The sequence below is a fragment of the Urtica dioica genome, chromosome 4 (genome assembly GCF_054948205.1).
Source record: "Urtica dioica subsp. dioica isolate 48M chromosome 4, U.dioica_male_clone48M_v1_H2, whole genome shotgun sequence".
Taxonomy (NCBI): domain Eukaryota; kingdom Viridiplantae; phylum Streptophyta; class Magnoliopsida; order Rosales; family Urticaceae; genus Urtica; species Urtica dioica.
In genome coordinates, this window is record NC_142759.1 from 5,288,525 (window position 1) to 5,311,242 (window position 22,718).

At 33.4% G+C, this 22,718-nt stretch overlaps 5 protein-coding genes across 7 annotated transcripts; 4 read left to right on the forward strand and 1 right to left on the reverse strand.

The window, feature by feature from the left end:
• The first annotated feature begins 4,403 nt into the window (after positions 1–4,403).
• LOC149399619 (patatin-like protein 3) lies at positions 4,404–8,180 on the forward strand. The gene is made up of 7 exons (XM_089611910.1): positions 4,404–4,608; positions 5,047–5,228; positions 5,739–5,925; positions 6,142–6,303; positions 6,592–6,894; positions 7,597–7,775; positions 7,884–8,180. The coding sequence occupies exons 1-7, from the start codon at positions 4,489–4,491 to the stop codon at positions 7,945–7,947; spliced, it is 1,197 nt and encodes a 398-aa protein (XP_089468036.1). The 5' UTR covers positions 4,404–4,488; the 3' UTR covers positions 7,948–8,180.
• Positions 8,181–12,115: 3,935 nt separating this feature from the next.
• On the forward strand, positions 12,116–14,218 carry LOC149399620 (peroxidase 72-like). Its single transcript, XM_089612186.1, has 4 exons — positions 12,116–12,472; positions 12,579–12,770; positions 12,867–13,032; positions 13,585–14,218. The coding sequence occupies exons 1-4, from the start codon at positions 12,254–12,256 to the stop codon at positions 13,992–13,994; spliced, it is 987 nt and encodes a 328-aa protein (XP_089468312.1). The 5' UTR covers positions 12,116–12,253; the 3' UTR covers positions 13,995–14,218.
• Positions 14,219–14,813: 595 nt separating this feature from the next.
• On the forward strand, positions 14,814–17,786 carry LOC149399621 (uncharacterized). 2 transcript variants are annotated; one of them, XM_089613639.1, is made up of 7 exons: positions 14,814–15,254; positions 15,995–16,170; positions 16,246–16,348; positions 16,424–16,540; positions 16,627–16,797; positions 17,215–17,338; positions 17,387–17,786. In XM_089613639.1, exons 1-7 carry the CDS (start codon positions 14,985–14,987, stop codon positions 17,590–17,592), a joined length of 1,167 nt encoding a protein of 388 aa, XP_089469765.1. In that variant the 5' UTR covers positions 14,814–14,984; the 3' UTR covers positions 17,593–17,786. The 2 variants fall into 2 exon arrangements, with proteins under 2 accessions (XP_089469765.1, XP_089469766.1); XM_089613640.1 differs by having other exon boundaries at positions 14,816–15,254; positions 17,403–17,786.
• LOC149399622 (uncharacterized) lies at positions 17,290–18,997 on the reverse strand. Of its 2 annotated transcripts, XM_089613641.1 has the most exons (5): positions 18,691–18,997; positions 18,370–18,523; positions 17,768–17,900; positions 17,577–17,656; positions 17,290–17,429 (listed from the first exon to the last, which is right to left on the reverse strand). In XM_089613641.1, the coding sequence occupies exons 1-4, from the start codon at positions 18,857–18,859 to the stop codon at positions 17,600–17,602; spliced, it is 513 nt and encodes a 170-aa protein (XP_089469767.1). In that variant the 5' UTR covers positions 18,860–18,997; the 3' UTR covers positions 17,290–17,429; positions 17,577–17,599. The 2 variants fall into 2 exon arrangements, with proteins under 2 accessions (XP_089469767.1, XP_089469768.1); XM_089613642.1 differs by lacking the exon at positions 18,691–18,997 and having other exon boundaries at positions 18,370–18,530.
• Positions 18,998–20,524: 1,527 nt separating this feature from the next.
• On the forward strand, positions 20,525–22,147 carry LOC149399623 (Ribosomal protein L12 family protein). The gene is made up of 2 exons (XM_089613622.1): positions 20,525–21,274; positions 21,902–22,147. The coding sequence occupies exon 1, from the start codon at positions 20,656–20,658 to the stop codon at positions 21,271–21,273; it is 618 nt and encodes a 205-aa protein (XP_089469748.1). The 5' UTR covers positions 20,525–20,655; the 3' UTR covers position 21,274; positions 21,902–22,147.
• Positions 22,148–22,718: the final 571 nt, after the last annotated feature.

Sequence of the window (22,718 nt, forward strand, 5' to 3'; positions counted from 1 at the left end):
TAACCGACAAATGTATCCAAAATCACAGAGGGGTTGATTAAAATAGATTAAAGTTATGTAGTTAACTAATCACACTTACAAACTTAAAATTTTGATAAATAATCAACATTAACAGAAATCAATAATATACTAATATTCAAAACATAACAAAAATTAACTTTACCAGGTCAGAAAATTACCAATGCAAAAAAACAAAGGGAAAATGACACATATATATCATGTATATAAGTGAAATGTCGAGTTTGACTTTTGATTTTTTTAAAAATGTCGAGTTTGTACTCTATGTTTACTTAAAATGACGAAATTATACTCTAAAATAAATAATTGTGCCACAAATATTCTTTATATTGATTTTTAATTAATGTTGACTCTGATATTTTTATGTCTTCATTTTACCCTTATTGATTCGCTCTTTATAACCATATATGTAATTTATTGTAAAAAAAAAAAAAACAAAAACAACGATCTTTGAAATCTGAAATATCATAGAGAACACAGATAGAAGAAATTATATAATTCGACATTAAAAAATCATCAAAATCACTTATTCGATTGTGAAATTCAGGAATCAATGCCGCAGTTTGAGATATATGAATTTCATTAGTCTATTTTGAATTAGTTCGATTTCAAAATTGTGGATTGAAGGTTGTTTTTTATTTTTATTTATAAATAAATTACATATGGGACTATAAGACGCGAATGAATAACGGTAAAATAAAGTTTACATATAAATATCAAAATCAACATTAATGAAAAATTAATAAAATGATGATTTGTAGCACAATTATCTATTTTCATGTATAATTTTGTCATTTTAATTAAATAAAAATTCAACATTTAAAAATATCAAAAGTTAAATTGGACAATTCATAAACACAATACTTATATCATTTTCCCAAAAACAAATAACAATCACGTGATACAAAGGTCACAAATGGCAGCTGATAAATTCCCGGGATGAACTTTAACAGTTTTAAACTGTTAAAGTCAGCTAATTCATTAAACAGCGAAGCAACGTGTTTTCAATTGTAAAATATACATTTCCATGGAGCAAATCATCCACACCACACCTAACATAATTTACAGAACGTGTATAATATTTATTCCACTGACAATCATCTAATCTACCGTATCATCTACCTCATGCGCGTCATTCCAACGTGCTTTAAATAATTTATTGAATGATTGCATCGCGGACCATAAATAGTTGGATGTGTTTAATTACTACTATTTCGATTTGTATGCTTCTTAGAAAATTTCTATGAAAATTTTATTTTGAAAAGTCTGAAATTCATCGTCCAATATCATTGGATAAAAGCAATGAAATTTAATTTTTTTTAATGATGCCAAGATGTAAAATATATATTAAAAAATGGTGAATTTTCATCGGTGTAAAAGTCTTATTTGTTTGCAATATTACGCTTAATGCGCGGGAACAGATTAAACAAAATAGGAAATATAATAGGACATCAAATATGTTGGGAAGACTCATGACTTCGAAAACAATAGACAAATAGAAATAGAAAAACCGGAATAAATCTTAACTAGAAACATGGAAAGATTCGAAGGGAATGTTGATGCATGTATGACAATTTTGTTACTTATATTGCTGTTCTTCATACGACATAACGACGATCGAGACATATAGAGACTATAAATTTAAAAAAAAAAAAAAAAAGACTCAAGAATAGGAGATGAGTGTTTGAAGTTTTAATTTTAGTTGGGAATGAGAGTATGATCATCTGCCTTTATACCTAAGGCATGGAAGATCTCACTCTTCATGGCCATGCAGACTAGCTAATGCTCGAGATTTTTTTTTATGTTTCAAATGTTCATCCATTCAAGCTAGCCCGCTAATGCTCGTTTACAAACGTTTTAATATGACTTTACAATTTTTTTTAATTAATTGAGAATTGAAATATTTGTTTAGCAAGTGCAAGGATGGAGGTAGCTTGGACCTAGCAGGGCTCAAGTCCCCCCTCAAAATTATTATTTTTTATATTTTTTTTACCTAAATTTAATATATATACTTTTTACATTCTTATTCCTTAAAATTTATAAATTAACCTCTGAAAAAAAAAATTATTTTAGCCACGTTAAGTTAGGAGTCTCGTCTTGCTCCGTCCCTAAGTAACTGGCTAGCTAACATATAGCTAATATTGTCAAGTATTGGCGTTGCCTACATATTGGTTCACAAATCCGAGGTATGGAAGGTTTACTATGTACGGACATGAAGACAAGTAAATGCTATAAAAAATGAACATTTAAAACATTAAGCCATTCAAACAAGCCTGTTAATGCTTGTTTTAAAATGACGATTATACGAAATTAAAGAACGAATAAAAGTAAGTAAATATATGAAAATAAAATAGCAAAATCCAAAAATATCCAAGAAAAAAAATGGACAGAAATTGAAGAAGTGCCGTTTGGGAGCCATAAATTAGAGAATTTTTCTGAAAAGGCTCTACGTCAGGGCTAAAGAAGAAATTTCGGTTAATCAATTATTTTTTATTTAATTTTTAATTGAAATTAACCGGTTAAAATTAATTGAGCAACTAATTATAACCGAATTTTCGGTTAAAATTAACCGTTCGGTTAATTTTAACCGAGTAAATTATCAATTAATTGAGGTTAACCGAATTTTTTCATAAATTTATTAAAAATATGATATAATTATAAAGCCTTTGTGACACAGTTTTGTGAAGCTATACGGTGTTTTACAAGACAGCCGTCATTGTTGACTTTTACAATACAAGTTAAGTGCTATTTCGGTTAACTTCGGTTAATTGAGAGAATTTTTTTTAGGTTAACAATTAACCGTTAACCTAATATTTCGGTTATAGGTTAACCTCAGTTAACCGAAATTTCTTCTTTAGTCAGGGCAGAGCACTAAGTTTTGCTTATTGAACCGTTTTCATTCATAATTCACCGAGGTCTTGTCAATTTCTGACACGACGGTCCTTAAATAAAATAATCTTGCCCAAAAAGGTTTGACATTAGGGCTGACCACTAAGTTTTATTCGTTGAACCGTTTTCACGGGAAAATAACACATTTATACCCTGTGTTTTAGTGAAATGTCGAGTTTAACCCTCGATTTTCAAAAATGTCGAGTTCATACCCTCTGTTTAACTAAAATGACGAAATTCTACCCTGAAATGAATAACAGCGTCACAAATCTCCCTTTCATTGATATTAACTCTTATATAAGAAAAACCAAATCAAATCTAAATCAGTGCCCTAACTTACAAATTCTCAATTTTGAAATATAAATAGCCTTAAATTGAAATTAAATAATAAAACCCATACCTCCTAAGAAATGACTTCATTCCGTGTTCGAATTGAAACTCTAAATCCTGGATTCTCTGTTCGAATATGCGATTTTGATGACTATCAACTATCGATGTTTACCCATTTGCCTCTTTCTGTGTTCTTCACGATTAAGAGACTATTGTTTATTTTTTAGTTTTTAAATAAATTGCATATATGGCGCGAATGAATAAAGATAATTGGTGTTTATATATAAATATTATAGTCAACGTCAATGAAAAGTCAATAAAAAGAATATTCGTGACACTGTTGTCTATTTCAGGGTATAATTTCGTCATTTTAATTAAACAGATGGTATAATTTCGTCATTTTAGTTAAACAGAGGGTATGAACTCGACATTTTTGAAAACCGAAGGTTAAACTCGACATTTCACTAAAACATATGGTATAAATGTGTTATTTTCCCCGTTTTCACTCAAAACTCACTGAGATCTTGTCAATTTTTGAGAGGGCTATGTTTCCATAAATTATAGCTCTTTTTGCATTTGTCACATTTTAATATAACATATGCCATATAAAATTATATTTCCTAAATATTTGCCCTCGAGCGTGGATTTATTTTGAAAGAGGTGATGCATCTTTGTAGTGAGAAATAAACCGGCTTATCTACTTGCTAGGATATTCTTAATTTGAACTTTTTTGGAATTGTAACTTGGTCTCGTTTGGCTCCACTTGAAGTTGTTCTGCTTTAAATACCCTAAAAAGATGTGTATTTAAGCTTAATTAAGAAATTATACTTTAAGGGCTAATTTGAAAATGGAGCCAAACTCTAATACTGTTTATGCGATTTGTCTTTACCAAAAAAAAAAAAAAAAAAAAAAAAAAGCTGAGTGGGTAATCATTTATTTATAGGTGTGAATTAATCATTTATGTCCATGCATATAAATGTTGGGATTTCTGTAGTTGAGAAGATGTGAAGATAATGGTTTTATATATTTAACAAAATAAAAGTATAGATAAGTCACAAAGCTCAAAAAGAACAATAATAATAAAGATAGAAGGTGTTGAATATACCACGTGTACGAAAAAGTTAATTCTATAAATAGGCATTAGTAACTTTGTTGATTCCACACACAGAAGACTCTTCCTCTCTCTATCATTTCTCTTTCATTGAGTTCTAATTAATTTATTTTTGCCGTAGTTTGAAATATAAATAATATATGGAGAGAATTCAGGCTCCTAAGCATGGAAAGTTGATCACAATTCTTAGCATTGATGGCGGTGGAATTAGGGGAATAATCCCCGGAGTTCTTCTTGAGTACCTTGAATCTCAACTCCATGTAAGACTGATTTTCATAATTTACAAATATAACATCCTCCAATGTATTTGTTTTTTCGCTATTGCTGGTTCGTGCGATTTTGTTACAATATATGTAATTGTTACGTTCTTATATTTAAGGTATTATATTGTCAGATTTTTTTTACATCAGTTATACGGTCAGATGTATATAGTGTCTTTTTCTCTATTACTATATTATTTATAATACATTATTTGACAGATTTTTGGTAAATTGAGTTTAAATTCATTAACAATGTTATAAATAAGGGCAAATATATGACCACACACACACACACACACACACACACACATATATATATATATATATATATATATATATATATATATATATAGAGAGAGAGAGAGAGAGAGAGAGAGAATCGGAGGCGCATGGAAATTTTCTCAAAAAAATATTTATAACTCAAAATGATATGATTAGGCAGTTGATGGAAAGGAGGCAAGACTTGCGGATTACTTTGACGTGATAACAGGGACAAGCACAGGCGGTCTCATATCAGCAATGTTATCAGCACCAAACAACCAAAACCGTCCTCTATTTGCTGCCAAAGACATTGTACCATTTTACCTTGACCACTCTCCCAAAATATTTCCACAGCCAATGTTAGTATTTCTTATGTATTTATCGTTTTTATTAGGGACTTTTAATAACGTTTCTATTTTTCCAAATTTTAATTTAAAACATACAAAAATTTCAAAAAACTATATGCAGCTGATAACTTAATCGTTGTAAATAATCATTTTCTAGAGTAAAAAAAATAATATTGAATGTCAAAATTAGTTCTTTTCTTATTAAAAAAAATGAAATATTTCTTTTGTTTTATTATATATATTATGAAGAGATTATTTAAGTTTTGTATGTATATCTTTAAGTCGTTCAAGTGCTGGATATCATGATATGCATTTATGAATATTAAAATGTTACAAATTGAATCAATAATTTGAAGTTCATAAAATGAATTTTGGGGGTTAAAATATCACACATAATTGTACAAAACTATACTTAAAAACCTATAGAAATTTATATTGCAAGCCTCTTATTCTAATTCATTAAATTTATGTTTTATATTTAGTTGATGATGCTTAATTATTTTTATATGCTCTTGGATTTAGTGGTATACTAGGTTCGATCGTTGGGTCAGTACTAGATGTAGCTGGACCAAAGTATGATGGGAAGTATCTCCACAACCTAATCAATGGTCTATTAGGAAAGACAAGGTTGCATGAGACTTTGACAAACATTGTGATTCCCACTTTTGACATCAAAAAGCTTGAGCCTGTTATTTTCTCATCTTATCAGGTAATCTCTAATATTTTACATATCTTTGGTGTAATATTTGAAGATGTTAATACAACACTTACAAGTTCCATTTATTAAAATGAATTTATGTTTTTTTTTTAATATTTTGATAATTAGACTATGCTTAATTAATTTACTTGATTAGTGTAACAAAATTATATGTAATGCTAAAAAAGTCAATAGAAAAATAATTGTGTATTATTTGGACGGTGTAAGGCGGAGCCAACAACCGCGAGGGATGTTCATCTTGCTGACATCTGTATTGGTACGTCAGCAGCGCCAACATATCTTCCTTCCCATTATTTCACAAATCAGGACAAAACTGGAAACACGGCCGAGTTTAATCTCATCGACGGTGGCGTCGCTGCAAATAATCCGGTAACTTTGACCCCTATATTTATTTTTTAAGCCCAACATAAGTAAAAAATAAAAAAATAAACTTCTCCGGAGGCGGAGTTATTTTATCCAATTATTATATAATTTAAACTTTTTTTACATTTTTTTGCCAATCTTTTATTTTAATCTTTTACTCTAAAAATTTACAAATTAATAATTCTCTTTTTTTTTTGCATATTAACCCTTTAATTAATTTAGGTTTCTGGCTCCGTCTCTGTCTCTGACACGATGATTCCTAACATATATGTTTTACAATGTTGGGGCATGCAGTCATTTGCGGCCATAAGCGAAGTGACGAAACAAATGGCATTGAAGAACCCGAGTTTCAACTCGGGTGAGTCGATCGACTACACTCGATTTCTGGTGATATCAGTGGGCACAGGTTCCAACAAGACGGAGCAGAAGTACAACGCGAAGCTCTCGGCCACTTGGGGACCGGCGTCTTGGATCTTTTTCAATGGCTCGACCCCAATCATTGACGTCTTCTCCGAAGCCAGCGTTGACATGGTCAACTACCATACCTCCTTGCTCTTTCACGCCTTGGGATCTCAAGCTAAGCATCTTCGAATTGACGTGAGTGTCCTTATTATCATTATTAAATGATTTATAGCACTTAAATGCGTTGATCCTTCTTGAAGTTTGAAAAATGATAAGGTGGTGATGTGATGAATCATCAACTTTTGTTTTGTTCTTGATTTTTAGGTACTAGAAGAACGGGAAGAAATAACGTGGTATTAGTATTACTACTATTCCACAAAACAAATTAATATTTTTATTAGAGTTCCTTTTTTATTATTTAAAATTCGAATGTATTTTTAATTAATCACAGTTAATAAAATTATACTAATTTTTCAGAAGTATATCTTTATTTTGGTGTCAAAATAGTTATTGACTATAAGTATAAGGCATTTAATTTACGAATTATGCTTTTTTTTTCAATTCAACGAGATAAACATTTAATTTCGTCGGAAATGCTTTGTAGCACGGGTCACGATTTCACACGAGTCCCCACCAAAAGCATTAAACACAAAAAATGTGTTTTAAAAAGTGCCAAGTGTCAAAAAGTGTGTGGATCGTTCAAATTCGTGACCCGTGCTAAATAGTATTGCTCATATAATTATTATGTCTAGACCAAATCAGAGCTTAATTAGTTATATAGAAAGACTTTAATGCCAGTAATTCTTATGGTCATGATAAGATCAGCGCAGACTTATAATAAATGCTTTTGTGTACATATAACTACCATCACTATATATTTTCATGAAATGAAATCAGGACGACACGCTTACAGGCGATCTAGCTTCAGTGGACAAAGCTACGAGAAAGAACTTGAACCATCTAGTGGAAACAGGCCAAAAATTACTGAAGAAACCCCTTTCGCGCATCAACTTGATCACTGGTCTCTATGAACCTGTTCCAAATATTTCCACTACCAATGAGGAAGAACTCAAAAGGTTAATTAGCAATATATACGTAATTAACCTATTGTCACCCTCCAAAACACGGCATGCATGATAAATATCAAAACTCTTATGTTGTTGTGTCTCTTCTGATTCTCTCAGGTTCGCAAAGCTGCTCTCTGATGAAAGAAAGCTTCGACAAGCCAATGCCAAAGTCGAGCAGTGATAAAATCCAATCTAGCTAGTCGTCTAATAAAGTTTGTGATCGTGTCTAATATGATGTTGAAAAAATAAGATCAATGAATTTGTGTGTGTCTTCACTACGCTTGATCTCTGTTGTTGTCCATTATATTTAAGCTGCTTTATGTGTGGTCTAGTATGATTGTTGTTTAATTATGCTTTTGACTTATGTTAAAAAAAATTATGCTTTTGACTGTATTCTATTTGGGAATAAAATCAGTGGGTTTGTTGAACTATTTTCTTCTCTTTTTCCTATATTCACTTGTATTAGGAATTAAGAAGTCTCACATTAATTCGAGATGTAATTTTTGCGCTATTTATTAAAGTTATTATTTATGTTGGGTCACAAGCACGTTTCAACAAATTTTACGCGCTAGTTATTCCATCATCAGTGTGAGGCATGTATATCACATCAACTGGAGATGTATCATTTATAGTCTCATTGTCAATTCGTTTCGAGATGAACCCCATTCTACTTTAAGATAATTTTGAAGCTTTAAAATGCTAGAATAGATTGTTTTACCCTTCGCGTTGTGATCGATCGTGATACCAAAGGAGGGGTCAGTGAGCTGTTGTAACATTCCTCCGGTAGTATGAGGCGACTTATGAACATTTGTCCTCGAGATGATTTTCAGGCATTCTGAGAGGCTATGATCACCGTGTTAACCATGATAACATCTAATTAAGCTAGTCCTTATGTATGCGAAACGTTACTCGAAGTTAGACTCTACGAATTCTCCATAATTAACTGATAGAACACCTTGTATAGCTGAGTCATATTCTCTAACGCCCGACTCGAGGAGGATTCGGCTTGATGAGCGTAAACGAGCTCGATAGAAGTCTCCGTTCTATATTATTGATAAACCAAAAATCTCAAAAAGTAAATATTTAACCACCAGAACAATTCAAATAAAAATTATCAAAACATAGAGCATCAATGTTTCGGTTCAAACAATTCTAAACTAAAAAAAAGTTATTATTAATCATTGAGTGGCTAAATTAAACGAGGTAGAGTTAGTCATGTAACCCATTTAAACCTCCTACGTTAAAATTTTAACCGAACTATCTAAAAATTAATAAAATAGCCTAAACTAAAGCAAGATGCATGCGTCATACTATGGAGATATAGACGTAGACACAAGCATAGTATAACATGGACATGCTTCATACTATGGAGATGTATTATGTTTAAGGCCAACGTTTTTTTGTTGTCATGTTTGATTAATGAAGTGTAAATTTGTCCTTTGAGAATAATATAAACAAAACTAAACTTAGAGTATTTTGCAGATTTTATGTTTAAATTGAATTTATTAATTAGCTAGAGCACCTAATTTATAAATATGACGTGATATATATATATATATATAATTATATATTATATATAGGATATTTCTTGCAAATAAAGGAATATAGACAATACACGTGGTGACGTGGAGTTGTTATCCAACCCCGCCAATAATAACTTATTCATTATAAGTGTGCATCGATCGTATATATTAACCTAATCTTCTACCTGATGATAATCTTAATATTATTATTAATAATAACAACGGGCCACAATTAAAATTGTTTTCATTGACCAAAGCACATAATGGACATCACTTACAAGGTTTTCATCAACTACGCATTGGTTTTTAGGTGAACAAAGAATAAAATTGTTTTAATTGACCTTAGCACATAATGAACATGCTATTTGATGAAAACCTTGTATTTTTTTTTTAAAACTTAAAAAAAAAAAAATACAAGGTTTTCATCAACTATGCATTGCTTTTTATGTAAACAAAGAATTACGTAGAAAATCTGATGTTACAATGCATGCCTTAAAATTGTCTCACCAATTAAAACATTTGTTTATTAAAAACGGAACCAGCACTAGTTAAGATAGATGTAAAATATTTACAATTTAAAAACGTTCATTTTCCATTGGCTTGACAGTATTAAAAGTAAAGTATAACGATCTTACCACGAATATGGCTTTACAGATAATTCCGTTTAAAAAATGTACAAAAAAGAGTATGAACATAGCATTTAAAGTAAATTAAAGTTTTGGAAGGATATTAAAAATCCAGCCACGTTTAAGTATATATATTAAAGAAATTTGTAACTAACTAAGCTATTATAAACTTAACGTTTGAGATATAGTCAACATTTGAAATTTTTTGGAAGAATAGTCAAACAGATAAAGTGGCACTTGAATAACTAATTTGAATTTTTCATTTTGTCTTTTGTTTAAAGATTTTTTTTTGTTACAGTTCGTCATACACACTCTTTCTTACAGTTTTTTTTCATTAAAATTTCAAAAATCCATATATTCCTCATATGAACTCGAAATTGAGTGATTCTAAATCCTACAGATTCGTGGCGATGAGAGTTTCAAAAATAGACCCATTGTCATTAATTTTCAATTTATTAAATTATTTACATGTTTTTGTTAATTTAAAAACGTTCATTTTCCATTGGCTTGACAGTATTAAAAGTCAATCATAGCGATCTTACCACGAATATGGTTTTACAGATAATTCCATTTAAAAAATGTACAAAAAAGAGTAGGGGAAATGGTGTTAATAATACTCAATGTTTGGTCATAATACTCAATGTTTGGTTAAAATATTACTTATATACTCGAAGTTTTTTTTCTTTGGCAAAATATACCACATGTTACGTTATAGTAGGTCCGTTACTACTCAGACCGTTAAGTTCAAACGGAAATTTTAACGGCAAAGTATTTACGTGTAACTAAATTTGAAGCTTTGAGTATTTTTGCCCAATGAAAAAAAAAAGAATGGGTATATAAGTAGTGTTTTGTTTAAATATTAAGTATTTTTGCCACCATTTCCCCAAAAGAGTATGAACATAACATTGAAAGTAAATTATAGTTTTGGAAGGATATTAAAAATTCAGCCACGATTAAGTATATATATATTGAAGAAATTTGTAACTAACTAAACCATTATAAACTTAACGTTTGGGATATCGCAAACGTTTGGAAATTTTAGAAAAAATAGTCAAACAGATGAGGTGGCACTTGAATAACCAATTTGAGTGATTCCAAATCCTACAGATTCGTGGCAATGAGAGCTTCAAAAATAGACTCATTGTCATTAATTTTTTATTTTTTAAATTATTTTCGTTTTTTTGTTAGTTATAGCATGTTTAATGACGATATTTAAGTCAAATATAATTGTCATTGACTATTTTTATAAACGTTTGCAAACGTACATTTTAATTTTATAACTTATTTTTTTGTTGCAAATCTATAATGGCCTGTATTAAATCAATATATTTATCTTACCCCGAATATGGCTTTATTTTTTTTAAACAGGCTTTATTTAATTAATTTTATTTCTTTTAGAAAGCTGTCTCCATATGAGCTTTCGATAGAATAAAAATTAATGTGGTCAAGAATTTTGTGTCCCTTTAATCGCAATGAATGACCTATACTTTTGGCGTATATAAACTATAAAGTAATCACTTTCTGGTTAATCAATTATAGGCCATATTAGATTGTCAATAAGGCAGGTAACTCTGCTCCAATTGTTGGCATTTCCCTAAAAAAACTTTTCACCTAAAACAATTTTGGGGGAAAAGAAAAAGATCAATGATTGACTGGGTTTTTCTAAAACTTTATCATAGACTCGTTAAAGAGCATAATTGAATGAAATTTTAAAAATAAATAAATAGCCGTGGCACAATTGGATGGTGAAAAGCATAGATTCTATACCGACAAACAAGTAGAGATAAAAGACATATACAAGTTCACTCTAGTGAAATCACTCTGAATTATTATTAGTTCTTTTTTGTAAAAATAAAAAATAAAAAAAATTAACGTCAATATATATAACTTCCAGGCAACTTCTAATAAAATCAAGTGAATTTGACCAGTTCGTCGTAGTGATGCAAGACTAATTAAACAAGTGTTTATTAGCTTGGAGTTTCTTTATCCAAAATAAAGTTTGCTTAATCAACATAGATGTTCTAGTAGAATATAAAGCTTTAAATGAAGGTAACATATTAAGGACTAAAAAGACTTTTTGACCATAGAAAGCTACCAAATCCCAAACCTTGCTTATTACTTATGCAAAGTTTATTAGTTAGCTAAATGTATCCAACCACTCTAACTCTCATATTTGTTTCTCTTATTACACTTGTCCGTAGAGTGTCCTAATATAAGTATACCATTTTGATCTTCAAACCATTCAAGTCATTCAGTAACGAGCCTTGACACACTTCTCTCATCTCCTTCTCTTCTACTCTTTGGTCTTTGTTCAAGTGTTATCAGCAAACAAAAAAAAATGGCACATTCTTATGTAGCCTTCATTTTAAGTCTATGCATACTTGCCTTTGTCCCATTTAGCATGTGTGGAAATAGTTATACTTACCCTCAGTTTTATGACCACTCTTGTCCTCAAGCTCAAGAGATCGTACAATCCATTCTCGCCGAGGCCATCGCAAAAGAGCCTCGCATGGCTGCTTCTCTCATCCGATTGCACTTTCACGACTGCTTTGTTCAGGTTCGCTTACATAAATATTGATTTTTTTAGTAGTAATGTTCAACTATCCTATTATTTTCGCGGTTTGAACATTATATATATATATATATATATATATATAATTCAGGGATGCGACGGGTCGATATTCTTGGACAGCACGGCGCGGTTGGCAAGCGAGAAAAGGTCAAACCCTAACCGAAACTCGGCTCGAGGCTTCGAGCTTATCGAGAAGATCAAGTCGGCTCTAGAGAAGCGCTGCCCTAGCACTGTCTCTTGTGCCGACATCTTGGCTTTGGCTGCAAGAGACTCAACGGTTCTTGTGAGTATTTTTTTTTCTTAGATATATTAATATAATTGGTTTTGTGTTTGATATATGTGACATGAGTCATGACCAAATATAAAAATATATGGATAGACTGGTGGGCCGAGCTGGGTGGTCCCACTGGGAAGGAGGGACTCGAGAGGAGCGAGCTTGAGTGGGTCAAACAACAACATTCCAGCTCCAAACAACACATTCCAAACCATTCTCACCAAGTTCAAAAGACAAGGCCTTGACATTGTTGATCTTGTTGCTCTTTCTGGTTTGTGGTGCTATCTCTCCTTTTTCTAATTTCTCTTCGTTTTGATTGCATGTTTTAATTTATCAATAAGAATTTTTTAATGCCAACTCGAATAGGGTTTTGCTTTAATAATGCGAAATTTTCATTCAAAGTAAAGATAACAAATAAAATAAAAAAAGAACTATGAGCTGTTCCACACTTCCACTTTACCTAGATGTCTAGTTTTTCATCAAAATTATTCATATTATTCTTTAGCTATGTCCCCAAAAACTTTTGAATATTGATTTTTTATTCCTAATTTTTACTTATTATTTACCTAAAATTTACATTTGTAAACTATCTTTGCCCGGTAACTAGATTTCATTACATGAAGCCCTATATTTTGAACAGCCAAAGAAACTTTTTTTTTTTGTTAGGAGACTAACTTTCTTAAGTAACTTTAAACACAAGGAACTCTTTTTTTTTTTTTTTTTTTATGTTCCTCACCTTACTAAAAAAATATAAAAAAAATACAATTGTTTCTAATTCACTCAAAGCCTTGAAAATTTACAAATTGGTCCCTGAACTTATCAGGAAGCCACACAATCGGAAACTCGCGTTGCACGAGCTTCAGGCAGAGGCTGTACAACCAGACAGGCAACGGTCAGCCCGACTCCACCCTTGACCAATCGTACGCTGCCCAGCTCAGAAACGGCTGCCCGAGATCCGGCGGAGACCAAAACCTGTTCGTGCTCGACTTTGCGACCCCTTTCAAGTTCGACAATGCCTACTTCCAGAACCTGTTGGCTCACAAGGGCTTGTTGAGCTCCGACGAAGTCCTCGTGACGAGCAGCTCGGCCTCGAGGGAGTTGGTGAAGAAGTACGCCGAGAACAACGAGCTCTTCTTCGATCAGTTCGCCAAGTCGATGGTCAAGATGGGAAACATCTCTCCTTTGACCGGATCCCGGGGAGAGATCAGGAAGCGCTGCAGACAGATGAACTAGAACTAATGTGTGTGCATATATGGACTCTCAGAAAAAAAAGATGTGATTTTGTGTGAAATTTTAAGTTGTGTGTTTCTTTTCGCTGCTGGATTATGTTGCCTTGTTATCTACGTTATCTTGTTTTCTGAGATTGTGTAGTTGAGTATATTTTGTTTTGCTCGATCGCTCTTCGGCTGTACGTGCGCTTTATATTTCAGTAAATGAATGTGGACAATCTTCTAAAATTAATCTGTATTTTACATGTGTAAAAGAGCTCAATTGATTAACTGGGTCTGGGTGGTTCTACAAATAAACATGGTATATAATTCCAACTCCTCCCAAAAGCAACTAAACACTAGCCAATTTGACACTATACACATAGCATGAATATTTTAGCAAAGCAAAATAAAACATGTTATTTATTTTAAAAATGTCTACCGACATATTCATTGAAGTGATGTCCTTGCCTGATGATTTCCCCTATAACATGTTATGTAGCCTCTTAGCTTTGGGTCGAGTGCTTCGAGTAAAAACATGAAACTTGGGGTTAAATCTTTTGACAAAAAAGAAAAAGAAAAAATCATCCAAAAAATCCAAAGCGAAAGTCGCTTTATTTCGACTGTGTCTAGTGGCGGAGTTAAAAATCGCAGTCGGGATGGAAAATTTGAAAAAAAAAAAAAAAAAAAAAAAAACCTTATTCAAGTGGGGAATAAATGAAAAAATTATATAATTTTGAGTTAAAAATATAAAAATTGATTAAAAAAGGATGCCAAACCTTGGGGTCTTTGGTTCGAATCCCATTATTAACTCGCAGGCAGTCCTATCTAAAACTTTTTTTTTTTTTTTTTTCCTTTTTATAATTTATTTTCCCACACCACCCAAGAAGAAAGGCTAGCTCGTTTCTGGATAATTAAAAACAGAGCAGCGTCTGAGGAAGAGGAACACTTCATAAAAAAAGAACACCCTTCAAGCCTTTTCAACTTCTGTTTTGTGGTAATATTATTTTGAGCCATGGAAGTGAAAAGCTTGGATATATTTCAAGTTGGTCCGTGCATAGACCCTCGGAAAATGGGGTTCCAAATAGGCCAAAAGTTCTCAAACATGATTAAAAGCAGAGTAGCCAATGACCTGGTTCTCCAAAATCAGCTCAGGCCGTTTGCTGAGTCAGAGCAATCTCAGCCGTTGATTGAAGCCCTCAAGCGTAACAACCGAAACAGGTTTCCCAGGTATTGGGATGAAATGCTTGGACTTGCACAAGGCAGTGGCGTTGATTTTCTTGATGTAGGTTTCTCTATTTTCCTTTTTTTTTGTTTTTTTTGGCATTTAGTTCAGTACAATGCTTAGAAATCAGTTTATGTTAACATATGACAGCATGCTATTATTCAAATATTTTTTTTGGTTTCTATTTCAACATCTTAATAGTAATACCGCCTAATTAAATATTATAATAATAGGGAACTGTAAACAAATAAATTAATAAAAGCATTGCCCCGTCTGACCGTTAACCGAATTGGGTTTGTTTTTCTTTAACGTAGAGTTTCTAGCATTAGGTGTGACGGTCTGTCGCAACTAAATCACGCGATGTGATTTATCAAATATAAATTATACAAATTCACCACACTTTTCCTGTCAAGAGCTCATAATAAAATTGATATAAATTACTTCCACTTAATTGTTCCTGAATACATACTCGCACCTTGTAAGTGTAACAATTAGTTTAAAGCATGCATTGAACTAAGAGAATGATTAATTTTGCCAAAATCTCGGTTGTACGAATAACTAAAGCTAAATAATTGTTTTTTTAATTACCAAAATTACGATATTCGGTAAAAAAAAAAAAAAAAAAAAAAAAAAAATCCATGGGAAAGAAAAAGATTTTATTTCCGTGATATTTAAACATCAATTTCCTTCAAAATGGGCCTTTTAAAACAAGGGTATATTAATTCAAGCTATGAATATAAAATATATTCCAAGGAAAAAAGTTTGTGTGGTTTTGTTTAGTCTTCTGTTTGTTTTGGCAGATACTGCTGATAAACTTTAGGAAAGAGATTCTCCCATTCGTCCCAAAGACAGAGTTAAGAAATTATTCTTGTACCACTGAAGTTTCAGCCGATTGTTCTGCTCTTCTCATCGTCGCTGATCTTATGGCATTGGCTACTCATAACGAGGACGCTAATGTTGCTCTACTTGATCACACGTATGGCATTTTTTCTCCGGAAGCTTTTTCTACAGACCACAATAAGTTGAGTAAAAAAAAGGTGTGAATATGCAGATATTTGATCAAGGGACAGCTATTAGATGGGTTGTCATTCATTGCTTACACATACGCCGGAGAGTTACCAAGCTGTGCTTTTGGGTTCAACAGCCATGGACTCGTAAGAAACAAACACGCAGTTTCATTTGTTTGCCTGTTCAATTTGGGGTCCTAAAAAGAAGTCTCTCGTTGACAGGCGTTCACGTTGAATTCGGTTCCACCTGTAGAGGCTGAGATAGCCAGCGGAGGAATCGGCCGAAACTTTATTTCGCGAGACTTACTCGAAGCAACGAGCATCGAAGATGCATTACGTGTAAGGGTTACAGTACACATAATATCTGGAGAATATTCGACAGTTCTGATTTGATCATTCGAGTTTTTCGATTTTTTTTCCTTCAGAGGATTCGGTCTTCAGAAGTTTCTGTGGGGCATAGCTACAATTTAATCGAGTCAAGGACGAGAAGAATCGTCAATGTTGAAACGGCATCTAGAAATCGGGTGTCGGTACACGAGATAGGACCTACGCCATACTTCCATGCGAACATGTATCTCCATCTCCAAGTCAATCAGGTAATGACTATCATTACTTCTTCGGGACTAAAATAAATAGCTCTATTCTCCCATGCATTGCAAAAAATCAAACTAAATGTATAATTTTGTACACTTAAAAACGTACTCCAATAGAGTGCTACATACATGTTGTGTAAGAAAATCTGAAATATCAAATTTGAAAAGAAAATATGGTCGCCAACTATTCATAGTTATAGGCCTATAGGCCATAGCATGTAGAATAGCTGAATATGTGACTATACCGGAGCACAAAAATATTCATGTGTTTATAATTTTGTATCTAATATTTGCTGTTATACATAGAATTCTCCAATCAGATACGCCCGCAGCTACTTCAGAGTCGGAATGAGTACAAAATCACAGATATTAGGATAACTAATGCATGTTATTGTTTGGAATAATCATTGTTTTGTGAAGGTGCAAGATGAAAACTCAATAACGAGGCAAAGAAAAGCTGCTATATTGCCAAAATCAACAAAAGAAGATTTCCTTGCTATTCTCGGAGATTATGAAGACCAAAAATACCCGATCTACATGTCAGGTAACTCTTATTAACAATAAATTATGCGACTTTGAACTCTCACTTCAGTTCACTTTTGGTTCAGGTCCAACGCTCTACACACTATGCACCGCTGTAATAGACATGGACGAACAAACCCTATCAATCATTCATGGGAATCCACAGAAAGGACGAGTTTCTCACGTCTTCGATATGTCTTCAAAAGATTGCAAAATGAAGTAGTTACAAAGAAGAAGAAAAAAAGGTCTAAGAGACTTACGGCAATTTTGTGTTAGAGAAGTCCTACGCGGGTTCATAGAGACCCAAAACATGCCCGTCGATGCATTTCATCGCCGCAACCTATTAAAGAGATCAGCTTCAATGTTTGTCTAAGAGTCCTTATGAAAGTGTGTTTTGTATTCTTGAGATTCAATTTCCATTATTAAACAAATGGGTAGTTTCAGATTTCACCTTCCCGTGGATCTCGTGCTTTATGGGTCCATCTAGCTCAGCTCCCAATGCCATTAACCTCGTTACTGTAGTGTTTATGTCGGCCACTGTGAAAGATAGGAGTGAAGAATATCCCTTCTGAACAACATGGTCACTGTAATCACATTTAACATCTTCATTTTTAGATGAAATAAAACTTCATCAGTAAAAGGTTTTTGGAGATAATATCCCTATACAAGACAAGAGGCTCTTGTTTTTTTTTTCTTTCTTAGAAAACGCAGAACTAAAGGGCACTATACAAGTCCCCGACTTAATCAGACCTAGAGATCATTACAGAGAGCCAAAATACAATACTGTGATTAACTCTTTTTTTAACTAATGGCTCACTAGTAACGCAATCCTCTCCATCTTGAGATCAAACGAGGAAAAAAGAGAAAAGAAACTTAGAGGTTACTCATTTCTCAACATGAATCCATTATTGGAAAACTTGGTTACTCATTTCTTGTTTACACCTATCCACAATTGCAGGCTATGTAGTTGCAGAAACATCTCGACCATCATAGACAAATGAACAAACAGATTGTACATTAAAGAGAATGCTATAAAGAGAAAGATTTTTTTACTCTGGAGATTGCATAAGAGCAAGTTTAAGAGGACCGGACTGAAGTTCGGCCCATCGTAGTGTACAGACATTCACAGTCAAGTCAAGTCCTTCGGAATAGAACCGAGCTGCTTTTGGCACGTCCTTGTGAAGCTGTAGAATCCACCGAAACGACACTGCCATTTTGATTTTCCTCTCAAACTTTAAAACATGACTTGATAAGAAATATACCGATTTATTGGGGGGAAAGAAACTCAAAAGCAAAAAATACAATTTCATTCAAGTTCCAATTGCTAACGATATAGGGATTCAAATGAAGAAAAATCTATAATTTCATTCTCACCCTTCTGATCGGGTATCGCGGCGAAATTGGAAACGGAGAACAGAACGTGAGGCTTCCGTCGAGAAAAAGAGGCGATTTCGAAGGGTCTGGTTGATCCGCCATGGATTCTAGGGTTTTGAGAAGGTGTTCTATGAAACTGAGAGAAAACGAAACGGAAATGCCTCATCATTATGTAGCGGAGATTATTTTTCTCGAGCTTGCCTCACTGAGCTTAGCATATGATTTTGAACCCCCGGGAGTTCCGTTATGTGCGCCGTAAGTTGACGGATGTCGGGGTTTCCGTGAGGAGCGAGAGGACTCGCGGCCGTGGACGTACTCGACGGAGAGAAGATGCGCGGGAACGTTTTTTTTTTGACGGGGCTATATTTATATTTTCTCACCCGAATTCCTTTTTTATTTTGAATTATATTGAAGAAAAAAAAACGACTTTAGTATCGAACCGTCATGGTTAGTCGAGCGGTGAGGTGTTGAAATTTGTGTTAGAGGAAATGCTTAAGACGGAAATTATATGGGTTGTTTGGTAGTTAACTCAAAAAGTTTTTGTTTTCTATTTTTTAATTTTTGTAGTTGTATTGAAAAATTATTTTGCAGTTGTTTTCAAAAAGCTGTTTGGTACAGTTTTCATTTTTGTTTTTGATAAATTGAAAAAACTGAAAAAGTGTTTGGTACGTGCTTTTTCTTTTTAAGTATATGTTAACCGAGAAATATTGGAGTTTTGAAATACCTAAATCTCGATCAAAAATGGGCAAAACCAAGAATTAAATTGATAGAGAAACAATCCAGAGAGAAGAATGAATGATGACGTGTTTTGAGACGATTTTCTTCATTACTCAACTCTGTGTTAATGAACAGAGATTTATATGAATTACAATACTCAGATCTAACTTGTAACTAACTTCTAACTCTAGTTACATTAACTCTAACTACCTAACTCTAGTGCAGTTTATTCTAACCGACTGTAGCTTCTGATACACATAAGCTGATCGTCCTTCATGCGCACACTAGCACTTGTCTCCATTGCTGCTCACACTCACGTCAGTCTAGCTGTCATGAGTGATGCTGATATGGCAATCCTAGTGACCCTGAGTCACTCTCTTAATATAAACAACACGTGTCTCCCACCATAAAAAGAGATCGAGGTTGTTGGTGTTAATTGAGATTACATGCCTCGATTTGCACGGGAGGAGTATATGCAGACGTTTTTTACTTCTTTTTTGTTCAAGTATTTCTACTTTAAAAACTAATTGAAAATGAGATGAATCATCTTATAAATCTTAGTTTTTATTTTCTTTTTAATGCGAGATTAATCTAGAAGATGACTTTTTTTCTTTTTCTTTTTTGCATATAGTTGAATGAGATTTTCGCTTCATCTAAAGTTTATGATGTGAATAGCGAGAAACTTAAACCACTCATGGACATAATTATGAGTATATTTTGACAATTTTTCTATAAAAATGACATTTAGAATCATTTTGTGACATTGTTGTCACAAAATTAAATATTACATTGTGTTATCATAAATTGATCATAAAAAAATTGTCAAAATTTAATCATAGATATAACTCTTTTCTCAATAATTTATCACCAACAAAAACTTTTAGAAAAAGTCAAATCAAAACTAGTATTTAACTGCACATGTTTATATTTATACTTGTAATTTATAACTAAAATGCTCACTATTTTACTAATTTTATAGTTTAAGTGATATTTTACTAGAGTCTAATAATAAAAAAAAATTATTAAAAAAAAACAAAATTTCCAAGATGGCTGGATTTGTAGGCCTGTGATTACTAGACGGAACAAGATGAGTAAAGCCCATTAATCACTCTTCGTCTCCACGTCACTAAATCCACAGAAACCTTTCATTTTTCCTCAACTCACTCTAGGGTTTATGGCACAGACCAAAATGGTTCAAGTTAGCCATGATTGAGATCGATCAAGCTCAACTACAGTAATCTCGGATACATGAAGATGAGGCTTCTTCGTTCCATTTCCTCTCAATTGCACAGGGCAATCCACCGAAACCCTAGCTTTCATGGCGGACCGATCAAAGCCTCCGAATTCGCCTCCACCACTCGACGGAATCCTCAGACACTATTCCAAATCTCCAATTTCTGCACCGCTACACCGGAAAAATCACGGTCTTCGGAGAGCGCCTCGGCAATAGCCGAGGAGATCGCGGCGCTTACGCTCTTGGAGATCGCGGACCTAACGGAGGCGCTCCGAGAGAGGCTGGGCGTGAAGGAGATGCCGGCGATGGCGGTGATGATGCCGGGGATGGGAATCGGAGACTTGAGAGGAATGGGCGGAGGCGGAGGCGGCGGAGGAGTCGCCGGAGCTGGGAAGGGAGAGGAGAAGAAGGCGGAGAAGACGGCGTTTGATCTGAAGCTTGACGCTTTCGATGCGGCGTCGAAGATAAAGGTGATTAAGGAAGTTAGGTCGTTCACAGATTTGGGGCTGAAAGAGGCCAAAGAGCTTGTTGAGAAAGCTCCGGCGGTGTTGAAGAAAGGCGTGACGAAAGAGGAGGCTGAGAGTATTATCGCGAAGATGAAGGCGGTCGGAGCTAAGGTTTCCATGGAGTGAGGTAAAATTGAAAATTGAAAACTTTCTTGTCCCATTATCGTCATGGTCCGAGTAGTTAGAGGAAAACGAGTGAATTTCTCGATAGGTATGTGTGATTATTCTTAGTTATTTCGGTTTTTCCGGGGTTCAACTAGATGAAATTGACTATCACATTGTCTCTGAGTTTGTGGTCTGTAGTCTATAGGAAAACAATGTTATTCTCTGACTCTTGAGTTAGATTTAAAATCATGAAACTATCGAATTTTCTTTTCTTTATGTAGGTACTAGGTGGGCAAATTCTAAAAAAAATGTCAATTTCGTGTTCGTTTGTAGCTATAATTGGAGTCAGTTACTGTTTGTCTTGCTCTTCAGTTCAGACCACTGATCTTTTATGTAAATTGCATTTCTTTTAAGAAAAGTTTGAGGTAGAAGGAAAGTAATTTTTTTTTATTTATATGTGGTCAATTAAGCAACCCCTATTATAGTTCTCTGTAGCTAAGTTTCATCGGTGGTTCATTAAACTCGAGGGATTGATTAAGCACAGCTTCATGAGTGAGTGTAGTCAATGTCTCCCAAGAATGTTGCTTATTATTAACTTGTGTTCTGGAAAAATTTGCTCCTGAATTTTGGGTTTGACTTTGACTTGCAGGAGGGGAAAAATGAATGATGAACATAAAGGTCCGACTCATACTCTTACACTCAAGAAGAGGCAGATTAGGATTTTTTTTTGTTAGGTTTCTTCATAACGCAGAGCATTCATTATTCAATACAAAAAGAAAGAAAAAGAAAAGCTTTGCTTTGTTTCTTTTTATTCATCTTTGTAACTTATCAAAAGAAACATTTTTTTTTCGGTTGGGAACAATTTTTCCCAATGCACCCAAGCTGATTTTTGTTTGCCGTGGGTCTCAAACTCTGTTGTGGTGATACTTGTATGTGGCTCTGGCTTCTTATTTAGATTAGAAAGTCTATTTATCACCCTAAGGCCATACTAAGCTCATCACATCAATAATAATTGTTTCCAGCTGATGATCTACATCCTGTGGAGCTAGTGTGGTGGACCTGGAGCGCAGAAATTACTTCCAACGATTTTTTTTTTCACACTTCGAGTGATTATGAGTCATCACGCTTTGATCATTTACATCCATACAAGTCTAACTTCATTTCCAGCTAAGATAAAAAATATTACACTATAAACGTTATCGTTTAAAATTTGTCTTATACATAGGAGACTCCCAACAATAAAGAAATAATGTCATCTAAGAAGTTAGAGGAGAAATGTGTTTATCAATTGAGCTAATCTTCGAATATTGGACATTAAAGATTGTTGAATAGTAATGATCATTTTATACTAATTGGTATCTTTTTTTGTTGTAAATATTCGAGTGAGACTCACAAGTCGAAAAGGACCAAATTCTTATTTCACGGAGCAAGAGATATGAACTGTGTTTACCAACCTTAAATTTTTG

Excerpts from the sequence above, each read along its gene's own strand:
- LOC149399622 (XM_089613641.1), bottom strand. The coding sequence starts at position 18,859 with ATGATGAGGCATTTCCGTTTCGTTTTCTCTCAGTTTCATAGAACACCT. Across the intron at positions 17,901-18,369 it reads GCTCTTATGCAATCTCCAGA|TGACCATGTTGTTCAGAAGG; the intron begins GTAAAAAAATCT and ends ATGTGATTACAG. Across the intron at positions 17,657-17,767 it reads AGCACGAGATCCACGGGAAG|GTTGCGGCGATGAAATGCAT; the intron begins GTGAAATCTGAA and ends TCTCTTTAATAG.
- LOC149399619 (XM_089611910.1), top strand. The coding sequence starts at position 4,489 with ATGGAGAGAATTCAGGCTCCTAAGCATGGAAAGTTGATCACAATTCTT. Across the intron at positions 5,926-6,141 it reads TTATTTTCTCATCTTATCAG|GCGGAGCCAACAACCGCGAG; the intron begins GTAATCTCTAAT and ends GGACGGTGTAAG. Across the intron at positions 6,304-6,591 it reads GCGTCGCTGCAAATAATCCG|TCATTTGCGGCCATAAGCGA; the intron begins GTAACTTTGACC and ends TGGGGCATGCAG.
- LOC149399621 (XM_089613639.1), top strand. The coding sequence starts at position 14,985 with ATGGAAGTGAAAAGCTTGGATATATTTCAAGTTGGTCCGTGCATAGAC. Across the intron at positions 16,541-16,626 it reads GCATCGAAGATGCATTACGT|AGGATTCGGTCTTCAGAAGT; the intron begins GTAAGGGTTACA and ends TTTTTCCTTCAG. Across the intron at positions 16,798-17,214 it reads TCCATCTCCAAGTCAATCAG|GTGCAAGATGAAAACTCAAT; the intron begins GTAATGACTATC and ends TGTTTTGTGAAG.
- LOC149399623 (XM_089613622.1), top strand. The coding sequence starts at position 20,656 with ATGAAGATGAGGCTTCTTCGTTCCATTTCCTCTCAATTGCACAGGGCA.
- LOC149399620 (XM_089612186.1), top strand. The coding sequence starts at position 12,254 with ATGGCACATTCTTATGTAGCCTTCATTTTAAGTCTATGCATACTTGCC. Across the intron at positions 12,771-12,866 it reads CAAGAGACTCAACGGTTCTT|ACTGGTGGGCCGAGCTGGGT; the intron begins GTGAGTATTTTT and ends ATATATGGATAG. Across the intron at positions 13,033-13,584 it reads TGATCTTGTTGCTCTTTCTG|GAAGCCACACAATCGGAAAC; the intron begins GTTTGTGGTGCT and ends TGAACTTATCAG.